Here is a 12706-nt window from a genome sequence, read left to right on the forward strand (position 1 = left end):
ATCCAGGTCAAATAAACCCCTCAGGAACAGAAATAGGAGTAGCAATACCAGGAGGGTAAGGGGAAGGTGGGAGGAGGAGGGGAGAAAAGGGGAATTTATCACAATGATCAAAGCATAATACACACACACACACACACACTGCCAAGGATGAACAACAGAAACATGGGTGAAGGGAGACAGAGGTTGGTGTAAAACAAACAATAATAATTCATAAATTATTAAGGGGTCAGAGTTGTGTGGTAGTTACATAATTTATTGTCAGTGTGAGACTTAAGAGTAAAAGGGTGGAGTTTAGCCTGTCAATTAGGTCACAGCATGATGACCTCATTTGGAGGTGTTAAGGAGATAAGTAGCTGGCTGGAGGCAGGATGCACATATAGACATTCCCTGGGAGACATTCTTGTTGACAAGCCACATTGAGACAGGCTGATGGCATCCAGAGCCTTGGAGCTGGAGGAGCCACTTGGAGAGCCCTGCCAGTGCTGCGACGCTTCTACCACCACTGGATCCACAAGACATTCCGTTCCACCCACTGGTCTTTGATCTTCCTGCATTTGGCATCATGGCATGGCTGCATGATCCTAAAGAGGAATTTATAGACTAGTAATGACATATGGGGTAATATTGGACTTAGGGACTTGATCTGGAATACACAGACTAGTATCGACATATGGGGTAATACCAGATTTATAGACTTGATCTGTTCTGGGCTGGGAGGTTTTCTCAATATACAATTGCTCTTTTATATGAAGCTGTCTCTTGTACACATATGAGTGTCTATGAATTTGTTTTTCTAGTCTACCTGAACTAACACAAGTTGTAAGAAGCGCCAATAAAATGATTTAAACAAAACCCCTTTATTGTGTTGAAAGGCAAGTACTAAGGTGTGCCTGACCCAAGCCACTGTGTTTTCAATCACCTAGGAAATGCATGTGAAAGTTGGACATTGAATAAGTAAATATTTTTAAATCTATGCATTTAAATTATAGTACTAGCGAAGAATATTGGAAGTACCATGGACTGCCAAGAGAACACACCTCTCTGTCTTGGAAGAAGTATAGCCAGAATGCTCCTTAGAAACAACTCGATGAGACTTTATCTCAAATACTTTAGACATGTTGTCAGGAGAGACCAGTCCCTGGAGAAGAACGTCATGTTTGGTTAAGTCGAGGGGAAGCAAAAAAGAGGAAGAATTTTGACAAGATAGATTTACATAGTGGCTGCAACAATTGACTCAAACACAAAAATGTTTATGAAGATGGGGCAAGACTGGGTGGTGTCTCATTCTGTTGTAGATAGGGTGGCTTTGTTATCCTTAGGAATCAACTGGATGGCACCTAGCAATAACACCAATGCTCTTTAGAGGCAAGCATAGTGAGACGTCATTTCATGAACTTTGGACATGGTATCAGGAGAGACCAATCCCTGGAAAGGACATCGTGCTTGGTAAAGTGGAGGGCAGCACAAAGAAGGGCCTCGATGACATGGATTTACAGAATGACTGAACCCATGGGCTTAAACTGAGGAACAGTTGTGAAGAGGGTTCAAGGCCAGGTGGTGGTTCATTCTGTTGTATAAGGGTCGCTATTTGTTGGAACCGACTTAAAGGCACCTAACAACAGTATGAGCGAAATACTGAATGAAGCAAGAAGTGTCAAGAGATGAATGAAATACAAAAAATAACTGTACCCTCTTTGAGGAAGACGCGGCTGTCGCCTTGCCGTGCTCCGTCCCCTGCTCCCATTCCTGACTCACCGCTGTTCGCTCTCGCCGAGGAACAAGTCGGTCAGGAAGCGCCCCGCCGCCATGGCATTTAAGGACACCGGAAAGACACCTGTGGAACCAGAGGTGGCCATTCACCGAATTAGAATTACTCTGACCGGCCGCAACGTGAAATCCTTGGAGAAAGTGTGTGCTGACTTGATCAGAGGGGCTAAGGAGAAGAACCTGAAAGTGAAGGGACCAGTTAGGATGCCTACCATGAATCTGAGGATCACGACCAGGAACACTCCCTGTGGGGAAGGCTCTAACACCTGGGATCGATTCCAGATGAGGATCCACAAGCGTCTCATTGACTTGCACAGTCTGTCTGAGATCGTGAAGCAGATCACTTCCATCAGTGTTGAGCCTGGAGTAGAGGTTGAAGTCACCATTGCAGATGCTTAAATCAACTATTTTAATAAATTGATTTATCTGTGGGTAAAAAATAAAAAAATAACTGTACCAAAAATAACTGGTCAACATTCAAACATATCAAGAGGTAGCATAGGACCAAGAACCAATGGTACTGAAGGCATCCAACTAATAGTTACCCTATAGGAGAGAGTAGCAATGCCCTATGGTTTCCAGTGCTGTAAATAGTCATGGAAGCAGGCTGCCACATCTGTCTTCAGTGGAGCGGCTGGTGATTTAGAACTGCTGACCTTTCAGGTAGCAAATGAACATTTTCTGCTAAGGATTCCTGCCTCACCAGGAATCTTTTGGCACATGCTATTGCTAGATGCCATTGAGTCGGTTATGACTCTTAGCGATCCTATGTCATACTGCCTAGTCCTACACCACGTTCTCGATGGTCTTATGGTTTTGTCCATTGTTGCAGCCACTGTGCCGATCCATCTTGTGGAGGCCCTGCCTCCTTTTTGGCTGTCCCTCTACCAAGGATGATGTCCTTCTCCTGGGAGTGGTCCCTTCCTGATAACATGTCCAAAGTTTGTAAGCTGAAGTCTTACCATCCTTGATTCTAAGGACCATTCTGGATTTACTTCTTCCAAGACAGATTTATTTGTTCTTCTGGCAGTTCTTGGTACTTTCAATATTCTTTACCAGCACCAGTATTCAAATGCATCAATTCTTCTTCCATCTTCCGTATTCAATGTCCAACTTTCACATGCATATGAGGTGGTTGAGAATACCGTGGCTTGGGTCAGGTGCACCTAAGTCCTCAAAGTAACATTTTAGGTCCACAAGCACTGCTAGTTTCTTCTGTTCCCTCCACTTCTATTTCTCAGCCCTGTGGGACAATAAAAGGAACCCGATAACTTAATTCACGGTAAGGCACTAAGCACAGTTAACAACTTTCCCTCCTGTCTCCTCAGCAGAAATTACCACAGAAGGCAATGCATAAACCAAAGAGATTAATCTCTAATATGTGAGATTCCTGTACTCCAGTTGAAATCTCCACCTGGTTAGTAAAAAGCGGGGGGGGGGGGGGCATTGAAAAGATCCTAGTTCATGGCAACCCTCGATGTTACAGATGGCAGCCACGTTTCATTGAGATTTCAAAGCTGAGACCTTTAGGGAGCAAATCTCCAAGCCTTTCTTCTGGGTGGGTTCAAACTTCCAACAATCTGATTAGCAGTTGAACGCTAACTGGCCAAGGGTGTCTATGGCAAGAGTGATTTCAGGAAGGCTCAGATCCACCCACCAGCCCACGTCTCCCTGCTTCTAAACTGAACATATTGACAGTAAAGAGTACTCCACCTGGCCTCTCTCTCCTCCAGTCCCTGACGCTCTGGAAGCAGCAGGCATTGGCACAGACATGGCCAAGTTCAAGAAGCACACCACACACGATCCCAAAATGGCACAGAAAAGGCTTCAAGAAACCCTGATCGCAATGATATGACTCTCTTCATGGGGTGAACACTAAGTTCCTGAGGAAGATGTCCCCTGCCATCAACCACAACAAGAGGACCTGAAGTAAACGCAGGTGGTCAACAACACCAAGGCCTGTGGGTGCTTGTGTCGAGGCTATCAAGGTTCTTATAAAATCCAAGGAGGTCAAGGCTAAGACCCCAGTGCATGTCAACTGCAAGCTCAATTGACTGACCTATATACTGCCTATCCCAAGCTTAGCAAGTGGTCTCTAGCCTGTATTACCAAGAGTCTGCAGCTTTGCCAGCCAAAGACTAAAATCAATGCTCAAAGTAAGGACGATGCTCCAGCCAGTGCCTATACTCAAGGTCAAACTCCCAAAGTTGCTCAGGCCCCCACAAAGTACAGTTTTTCATCCAAGGACAAGAGGGACTGGCATGACCCCTAGGCTTTCACCTACAGAGAGTCCTCCTGTGCTATTTGTACAAATAAATCTGAAGCAGGCAAAAAAAAAAAAGTACCACCTGCTAGCTTATCCCAAGAATTTCAGAACTCCAGGTTGAACCTTGATCTTAAAAGAAAGTCAAGGTGAAATATGGATGCCTTGAGCTTTGCTTTCCCACCTAGCAGGGAAGATCTGCCTGTATGTCCACCTCACATGGCAACCTCGGCCGCTTCCTCCTCTCTTCATCTCTTGCCATTCCACACAACATATGAACGTGTAATTCAAAATCATTTTCCAGTTGACTGAATTCTTGGGGACCACTCAATTTGCCCATGACTGACCACCCAATAAATCTGAGGTCTGGCAATTGACTTGGAGTCTGTGTCACCTGACAGCTGTGCAGAGGGAGAAGGAGAAAAGGAACAAGAGTCTACCTTGGTCTGTAATTAATGTTCCCGGTCCATCTCCTAGGAGCTATTGGAGTGAAAAGTAATCAGTTAGTGGTGCTCTTGGCAGCAGCTTGGTCCCACTAAGTCAAAGTTCATATCAGCTATGAGCTGATGGAAGCATTAAGCACCTGAATAAAACCCAGAAAATCCAGGTACGCATCTTTTATTTAGCATATTCTACCTGTCCATCACCACGCTAGAACAACCTGTGAAAGAATGACTCTAAGACTCCTGCTTTCAAGATTATAGTAATCTCATGAGGAGGGAGTTCTACAATCCCCTGACGTCTCCTGAAAACCAAATAATAGCCCCTGACAGGGAATGGACTCTCACCCATCCAGACTCTTTGGGACACACGGAAAAAAACTGCTCCTTAGGGTTTGACACTGCAAACCTTTCAGAAGCAGAGAACTTCATCTTTCTCCCGCCACGAGAACCTCATCTTTCTCCCACCACAATGTAACTAGTGGATTTGAACAGCCAACCTCGTGGTTAGCAGTCTAATGTTTAACCCACTGTGCACCAAGGTTCCTAAACCAAACACGCATTAAACAGAACTAGTAAAGAATGTCTGCCTCGAACATTGTGTTCTTTTAAGATGTATCTATATGGGATCATATTAACAACAACCACTTGAAAAATTAGCTGAGCACCTCTGGGATAAGTGAATTAATGGAGAAGCACAACTCCAGAAAGACGGGAGAGAATGTGGTACAACTCGACGAATGTTCATGTAGACGCTGTGGGACTGGTGCATCTTTTTCTATACATGTTCTCCACAACAGCTACAGTAAAGTGTTGTTATTTTTGTAAACTCTTACAAAGCATTGCCAGGCAATGCATCTAAATAACAATGTAACCACTTGACATCCATCTCTGTCTGGTTAACTTCTCCCACCTTCATCACAGGTGTCAATTCCACGAGTCATTTGGCCCCAGTCCATGTGCCACTGCCTTCACGAATCCCTCTCCAACAACACATCTTGGAACGCACTTTTCTGCCTGACCTGTCAGTGTAGCAACCTGTTATTTTTGTTGTTAGTTTCCATTGAGTCAGCTCTGACTTATAGTGATCTTATGTGTAACAAGATAAGATGTTGCTGGGTCCTGCGTCATCCTCACAATCATTGATATATTTGATTCCATTGGTGTAGCAACCTGGGGGACCCCAAACTCACATGCCTGTCAGCTCAGCCCACCCCCACTCAGGCACAGGAGCCAACCCTACCCTTTGCAGATCCCTCACATGTGAGAGAGCTGACAGAAGAGACAAGGTGGCTTGTGGGAGTATATTTTGGGGTAAGAAAGAGATGTTTCTCCACTTCCTTGCTACTTTCATATTATTTTGAACAGATGCCCCTCTGCCTATTATCAAAATAACTTCTGGAGCACTGACAGGAGCGAATAACTGCCAAATTACTGACAAGATTACTGAAAAAGTTATCCGGGAAGAAATTTTCCTTATACCAGTCAAACCCAGACTACATTCAGTCATTAATCCTCTCTCCGGCAGGCTCAAATGAGATTCAGCTGCATCTTGAGCGCTCCACTACATTTGTATTGCTGGGAACAATGTCAGAATCATGCAGCACAGGGGTCTAATATCTGTCACAACCCATTCCTGGCCTCATTCTTCTCTCCACTCATGCCAAACCTACTGAGCAAGCAAATGAAGCCTTTCAGCCTTAAGTGATTGAGTTACCTACCTCAGAAAGGGCTGGAAGCTTAACAGAATAAACGCTCGAATTTGAATTTAGCAAAAGGAGCTGGACACCAGGGAGCAGTTTATCAATCTGAGAACGTGGAGGGCAGATGTTACGAATATTAACTTGAGTGTGCTTCATGCGTCAAGGGCTCCGTCTGAGCTTAGAGTCCTGAAAAGGGCATAGTCTCTGAAAATAGTGAATGCTGACAGGGCACAGCATAACTTAGCATGGATGTATGACACACGCCGCACTTAGCCATCTTAGCCTTGAACACCGTGATGAAGCACGACCCAAAGGAAAGTCATCCCCTAGAAATCCTATTACTGAGGATAACCACCAAACCCGTTAAGGTTGTGAGTCAATGATATTGCCTCTCTTTAGCAAACTGGAAATCTGTAGAAAAGATAAGGTGGTTCATAGGATAGAAGTTGTTGTTGTGTTTCTTGAAATTGGTTCTGGGTCAAGGTGGTCCATGTGTGCAGAGTAGAACTGTGCTCCACAAGGTTCTTAGACTGTACCCTTTTGTAAACACCTTGCCTGTCTTTTCTTCCAGGACACATCTAGGTGGGTACTTCCTGGCAGCCTTTTGGCTAATAGTCAAGTGCTCAACCATTTTCTCTACCCACAGACACCTGGATACAACGTAGAGCTGGAAAATCAGCCTCAGAAAAGTTGGTACCGGAGCCTCTTTAGGGATCCTGGGGAACAGGGACTAATTGTATCATGAGAACCCCATCAGTGCAATTTCCCCATCAAGTGTCACTCCCACTAAGGATTCAAGGTACTCAGAGAGAGTAGTTGATTGCCCAACCGAGGCCACATACCTATCCATCCCTTGTCTAGGATTGGGGGCAGGAAGGATTTTGAGTGGCAGACCCAGGAATTCAGTACTCACTGGGGTAAAAAAATAAGTATGCACACACACATACATACATACAGATACATACACACACACGCCAAGAAAATCTTGGCAACATTACCAAAGAACAGGGAAGGATGCCTGGCCAACAAACACACACGCTGTCTGCCACCCCCGAACAAATAACACACAATGGCGGATCATGAGCTAGAGGCTTCTTATAGGGTCTTCCCTAAATTACTTTCAGAGAGAGAGAGTCACTTCACCCTCCTGAGTCTCAGTATCCTTACTTTCAATGAGCGGGGCAGAGACAGACACGTGAAAACAGAGGTACAGGTTGGAGCTCAGCTGTCATGATCTTGTTAGATGCCATTGAGCCAGTTCTGAACACTGGGACGGTAGCCACAACAGAACGGGACAATACCCAGGTCCGCACCACCTTCACAGCTGTTCCTATGCCTGAGCCCATTGTTGCAGCCACTGTGCCCGTCCACCTCTTGAGGACCTTCCTCTGTTTTGCTGCCCCTCCACTTTACCAAGCATGAGGCCCTTCTCCAGGGACTTGTCTTTGGACAATATGTCCAACATACGTAAGATAACGTCTTGTCATCCTTGCCTCTAAGGAGCACTCTGACTGGACTTCTTTCAAGATAGAACATGAGGCGATGGAAAATGTCGTGGCATGCGTCAGACACTTCGTAGTCCTCAAAGTAACACCCTGACATCAGCAACAATATCTCAGGTTCTGCATCCTCTTCTGAATCCAGCCTCAACCTCTGGCAGCTCCTTGTCAATGCACTGCTGCAGCCGTTGTTGAATGATCTTCAGCAAAATGTTGCTTGCATGTGCTATCATTGATACTGTTCTATAGTTTGAGCATTCTGTTGAGTCGCATTTCTTTGAAATGAGTACAAATATGGATCTCTCCCAGTCCGTTGGCCAAGAGCTGCAACTAGGGAATGCCAAAAATCACCAGGCATTGCCAGGAGGAGAGGTGTGCAACAGCCTCTCTGTCGAGGCCTCAAATCAGCACAGCCAACAGCACACTGGTTTCAGACTCAGTCTGAAGACTGTGAGACAATAAATTTCTGTGCTTAAAAGCCCCACATTCCGTGGTACTTTGTTACAGCATGCCTAGGAAACGAACACAAAATACAAAGTAATCGGACAGAGGGCTTAACTGCAAAGGGTTCTGAGGGTCATTTGAAGTGCCTGAGTAGTGACTGAGGACACTACTCTATCAGTGATATTGTTCTTGCATGAGAAGAGTTAGTCAGAAAAATGCTATTGGCGAGAATATATGAAAATTTGGGATAAGGGACGTCCCTAGTGATATGGGAGCCACCCACTCAGTGAATGCAGTCAGGAAAAGAACACAGAGGGGAGACCAGGAGGCAAACCCCCTTAGGAGTCAGTAAACAGAGATGGTAACCCTCCCTTAATGAGCAGGTTTCCTCATCCCTCTCTCTGACCACTTCGGGTGCTTCCTACCCAAACAAAGTGCTGCCTCAAAGTTTTCTCTCCGTGCTTTCTTCTCTCTTGCTGTGTTCTTCAGGGTTGCTGGGTGACCCATTCTCCCAAAGTTTCACCGTAATCTGCTCATTGATAAATATGGCAATCTGCTTTGGCAAAGATCTATAGCCTTGGGGGGTGGCGGTTATTTCCAGCTTTAGAAACTCCATGGGACAGTTCTACTCGGTCCTCTGGAAATCAATGCCACAGCAATACCCACCGGTTTTAATCCATACATAAGGTCTCCATGTGGCACAAACAGCTTGCTCTCAGCTACTAACTGAAAGGTTGGCAGTTCAAACTCAGGTAGTGGTGCCGTGGGGAAGAAGTCTTAACTATCTGCTTCCGTAAAACAGAAAGAAGAAACTCCTATGGAACATAATGCATGTCTATCTCTATGAGTTTGAGTCAACTCAATGGCAGCAGTTTTTTGACTTGGGGTTTTTGTTATATGTGCTTGTTTTTTACTCTGGACATTGGGGCTCTCCTCAATGTCACTCTACTGGTAACAGCAGTGTGGCTACGGAGTGGAAGTACTTTGTCAAAAACACCTCTAATTTCCACGAACACACCCACTGCTGCCACTTTTCTTTCATATGGGAATCTGAGGTTGTCTCAGTGCTGTTGGTGCCGTTAGGTGCCATTGAGCCCGTTCTGACCCATTGAGACCCTGTGCATAACAGAATAAAACACTGCCTGGTCCTAGGCCAGCCTCACAATTGTTCCTATGCCGGAGCTCTTCATTGTAGCTACGGTGTCAATCCATCTTGTTGAGAGCCTTCTTATTTTTGGTTGCTCCTCCACTTTACCAAGCATGGTGTCCTTCTCCAGGTGCCGATCTCACTTGAGATCACTGTATATATTTCTTGAGATCACTTTACATACGTGCAAAGTGTGTAAGGCAAAGCCTTGCCATCGTTGCCTCTAAGGAGAATTCTGGCCATACTTCTTCCAAAACAGATCAGTTTGTCCTTATGAACAGGAAGTTGATAAACTTGAACACTTCTGACTACTGTACAATTTACAGCCCAGGTCAGTCCAGGTAGAATCCCAACACACTGAAATATCTCCGGTAGTTATTGAAACATTTTGTTAATCAGATGGGCAATTTAATTATTATGTGGCCCAGAGATCGCTAGCCCAAAAGTGCCATTGGGCAGTAGCCAAAACCAGAGAGGTTTGACTCCTTACTCTTTCTCTTTACTATACTCACAGAGAGGGCTGTCTCTTAACAGGTGCTTCGTCTTCCATAAAACTGATCAGACAGAGATTCTGGACAGGGAAGTCCTTTGGAGAATGTTAGAATCATTTGCTGTAATTATTGCTTTTGATCTCTGAGATAGTTTATTGTGCCAACCTGGCCAATAAACATGTGGGATTAATTGAAGGGCGGAGAGATAAATGGCTCGGCGAGCCTCACCTTTCTTATCTCTTGCTCTTTGATCATCGGACCAGTGTGCGGCTGCCTTGCTTGTTCTTTGCCTCAATTTGCAAGCTACACTATCTGTGGGACACCTAACCCATGGACTGTGTCACTGTAATTTTAGGTTCCTTCAAGGCCCGCTTCGCCACGTCATTGGAACTATGTCTCTTGAGCTGGGGACTGTTGGACCCTGTCATCTGGCTGACTCTTGGTGACCTGCCTTGCTGTTTGCTGCCTGTGCCCGGATAGCCTGAATTTCTCTACCGAGGACTACTCCGTGGCCCTCAAGACTTAAAGGACTGCCAGTGCCTCACAACTGTCTCACGGGAGTGAGTTGCACTGAGCCATTTGTACTGCTTTATAATTTAATTAACTGTTTATTTCCTATGTTATATATCCATCTTTCTGTGTGTATATATATATATGTATATATAATTATTGGTATTCTGGTTTTGTTTCTCTAGAGAACCCTGTCTAACACAATCTCCCTTTCTGATAGTTTATCAATAAAGGTGTGTTGGAGTTTTGTGCCTACTGGGACAAGGTGCGGGAAGAGAGGCAAGCACATCTCCATGGTGATGTTTCCTTAGCACATCCCCTGAAGCAAACATCCAGCTGCCATCTGGAACATTTCAAGAGTCTCTACTCCTCAAAGCCCATCCAGGATAGCTGAGATCTAAGAAAGAGAAAGAAGGTATGGGTGAGTGTTCCTGGCTCGTGCATTTTTCACCTGCTCAGCATATGAGCTGGAGCGTCTCTTCGCTGGGCATACACGCTATAAAATAGTCCTTGCTTTTTGTTTGCCACTCTCATACCCACCATCCCCCCAACATCCTCCCCAGTTCAAACGTGACCATACCCTTTCCCTTGTTCCACTCTGCACCATCATCATATCTCAACAACTTGAGGCAGTAAAAGGCAGTTAGAGGGCCAACAGGGAGAGGAAAAACAGCTTGAAGCAGAAGAGGTTGGCATCATGGGCCACATATGCAAATGTGGCCAGCAACACCACCAGCCTTTCAATAGATGCGCTATGCTGGTTTGGTATTTGAAGAGTAAAAATTATATATTGGTGGAACTGTTTGGTTTCCCTGGGTGGTCAGCTAATGCATTCAACTGCTCCCAGAAAGGCTGGTGATTCAGGTCCACCAAGAAGCCACTCATCAGAAAATTCTGTTCATCTACTTCTGAAAAGTCATTCATTAAAAATTCTACTCTTAGAATACACATAGGAATCACCAGGATTCAAAGTTGGTGTGAAATCAACTGTGAAAACAGAAAGATTTAGTGGTGTTTATTTAAATAAACAAATGATCCATTGCCACTGAGTCAATTCCAACTTTACGGCCCCTCTGTGACAGAGGAGAACTGTTCTTCAGGGTTTCCTAAAATGTAACTCCTCATGGGGGTGGACAGCCTCCTCTGTCCCCTGTGGAGAAACTCGAGGGTTTGAACCACTCACCTTTCAGTTATGGTCCAATGCGTAAATCACTGTGCCAGCAGAGCTGCTTCATTTAATAATAATAATATCCTTCATGTAATACATCCAATTGTGTCATTATCTAGACCTCCCATGGCTCTGCTCTTGTCTCCCCATGTCAGTGCACTGATGGTTCTCAATCATTTTGTGTCTCTGCACTGTCATTTTTCCTGGACAGACTCATAGACAAGCAATGTAACATGATTTTACCTTTGTGGTTGACTTCACTGTCACTGGAGTTAAGTGATTGAGTGAAACATTTTTGTGTCAAGTAAATTCTTATAAATCATCACATTTTCTCATTGACTTCTTTTGGCATTTAAAAGGCACAGTTTAACAGGAGGACATGTTTTTATGTAGTAATCACCACTGGCAGAACCCATTATAGCCTTTAAAAATGTCTCCTTTTGATTGAGTATAATTTCATGTGTATGTGATTTTCCCATCTGACATCTGTAAGAAAAAATTTATCAAACAAGCAATCAATTAGAAAAACTCTGCATATTTAAAACCCATTTTGTAAGTACCACCTTCTTGATGGATTGGCTTCCATTTTACTGGTTTTCTCAGTGGTCTAATGTAAACTAACTGCTCACCCTTTATCCTTTGCCCTCTTAAAGGCTCCCTGGTTATCAGACAGCCTCTCAGGACTGACTTTGTCCTCCTTCTCAGCCACAGACACCCCTGGAGTCAAATCTGCTTGTGCCCTTTTCTGACCTCCAAGTGTTTATCCTTGAGGAGTCTAGTTCCTGACCCAAAACGTGTATGTAATATCTCAGGCCCAACCACAAGCACTACGAAGCTTTGCTTGGCAAACCTCCAGAGAGAAACCTTCCCCACACCAAACTTGGTGCCTAGTCAAACTATTACAGCCACTGATGGGAGATGCTGTCAAGGACAAACTGTCCCTACTCAGCAATGCTATTCAACATATCTGCATTCCTGGTCCACCTCCATATGCAGGGCTCCTTCCAGAGGATTGTGCAGGGCTCCTTTCAGAGGGTTATGCAGGGCTCTTTCCAGCGGGTTATGCAGGGCTCCTTCCAGAGGGTCGTGCGGGGCTCCTTCCAGAGGGTTGTGCAGGGATCCTTTCCAGGGGGTTGTGCAGGGATCCTCCCAGAGGGTCGTGCAGGGATCCTTCCAGAGGGTTGTGCAGGGCTCCTTTCCAGAGGGTCGAGCAGGGCTCCTTCCAGAGGGTTGTGCAGGGCTCCTTTCCAGAGGGTTATTCAGGGCTCCTTCCA

General features: G+C 45.1%; 1 protein-coding gene across 1 annotated transcript; it reads left to right on the forward strand.

The window, feature by feature from the left end:
* Positions 1-1727: 1727 nt before the first annotated feature.
* LOC142456285 (small ribosomal subunit protein uS10-like) lies at positions 1728-2189 on the forward strand. The gene has a single exon (XM_075557463.1). The coding sequence runs from the start codon at positions 1807-1809 to the stop codon at positions 2164-2166; it is 360 nt and encodes a 119-aa protein (XP_075413578.1). The 5' UTR covers positions 1728-1806; the 3' UTR covers positions 2167-2189.
* The last annotated feature ends 10517 nt before the right edge of the window (positions 2190-12706 follow it).

Source organism: Tenrec ecaudatus, chromosome 9 (genome assembly GCF_050624435.1).
Source record: "Tenrec ecaudatus isolate mTenEca1 chromosome 9, mTenEca1.hap1, whole genome shotgun sequence".
NCBI lineage: Eukaryota > Metazoa > Chordata > Mammalia > Afrosoricida > Tenrecidae > Tenrec > Tenrec ecaudatus.

Coding starts and splice junctions, on each gene's coding strand:
- LOC142456285 (XM_075557463.1), top strand. CDS start 1,807: ATGGCATTTAAGGACACCGGAAAGACACCTGTGGAACCAGAGGTGGCC.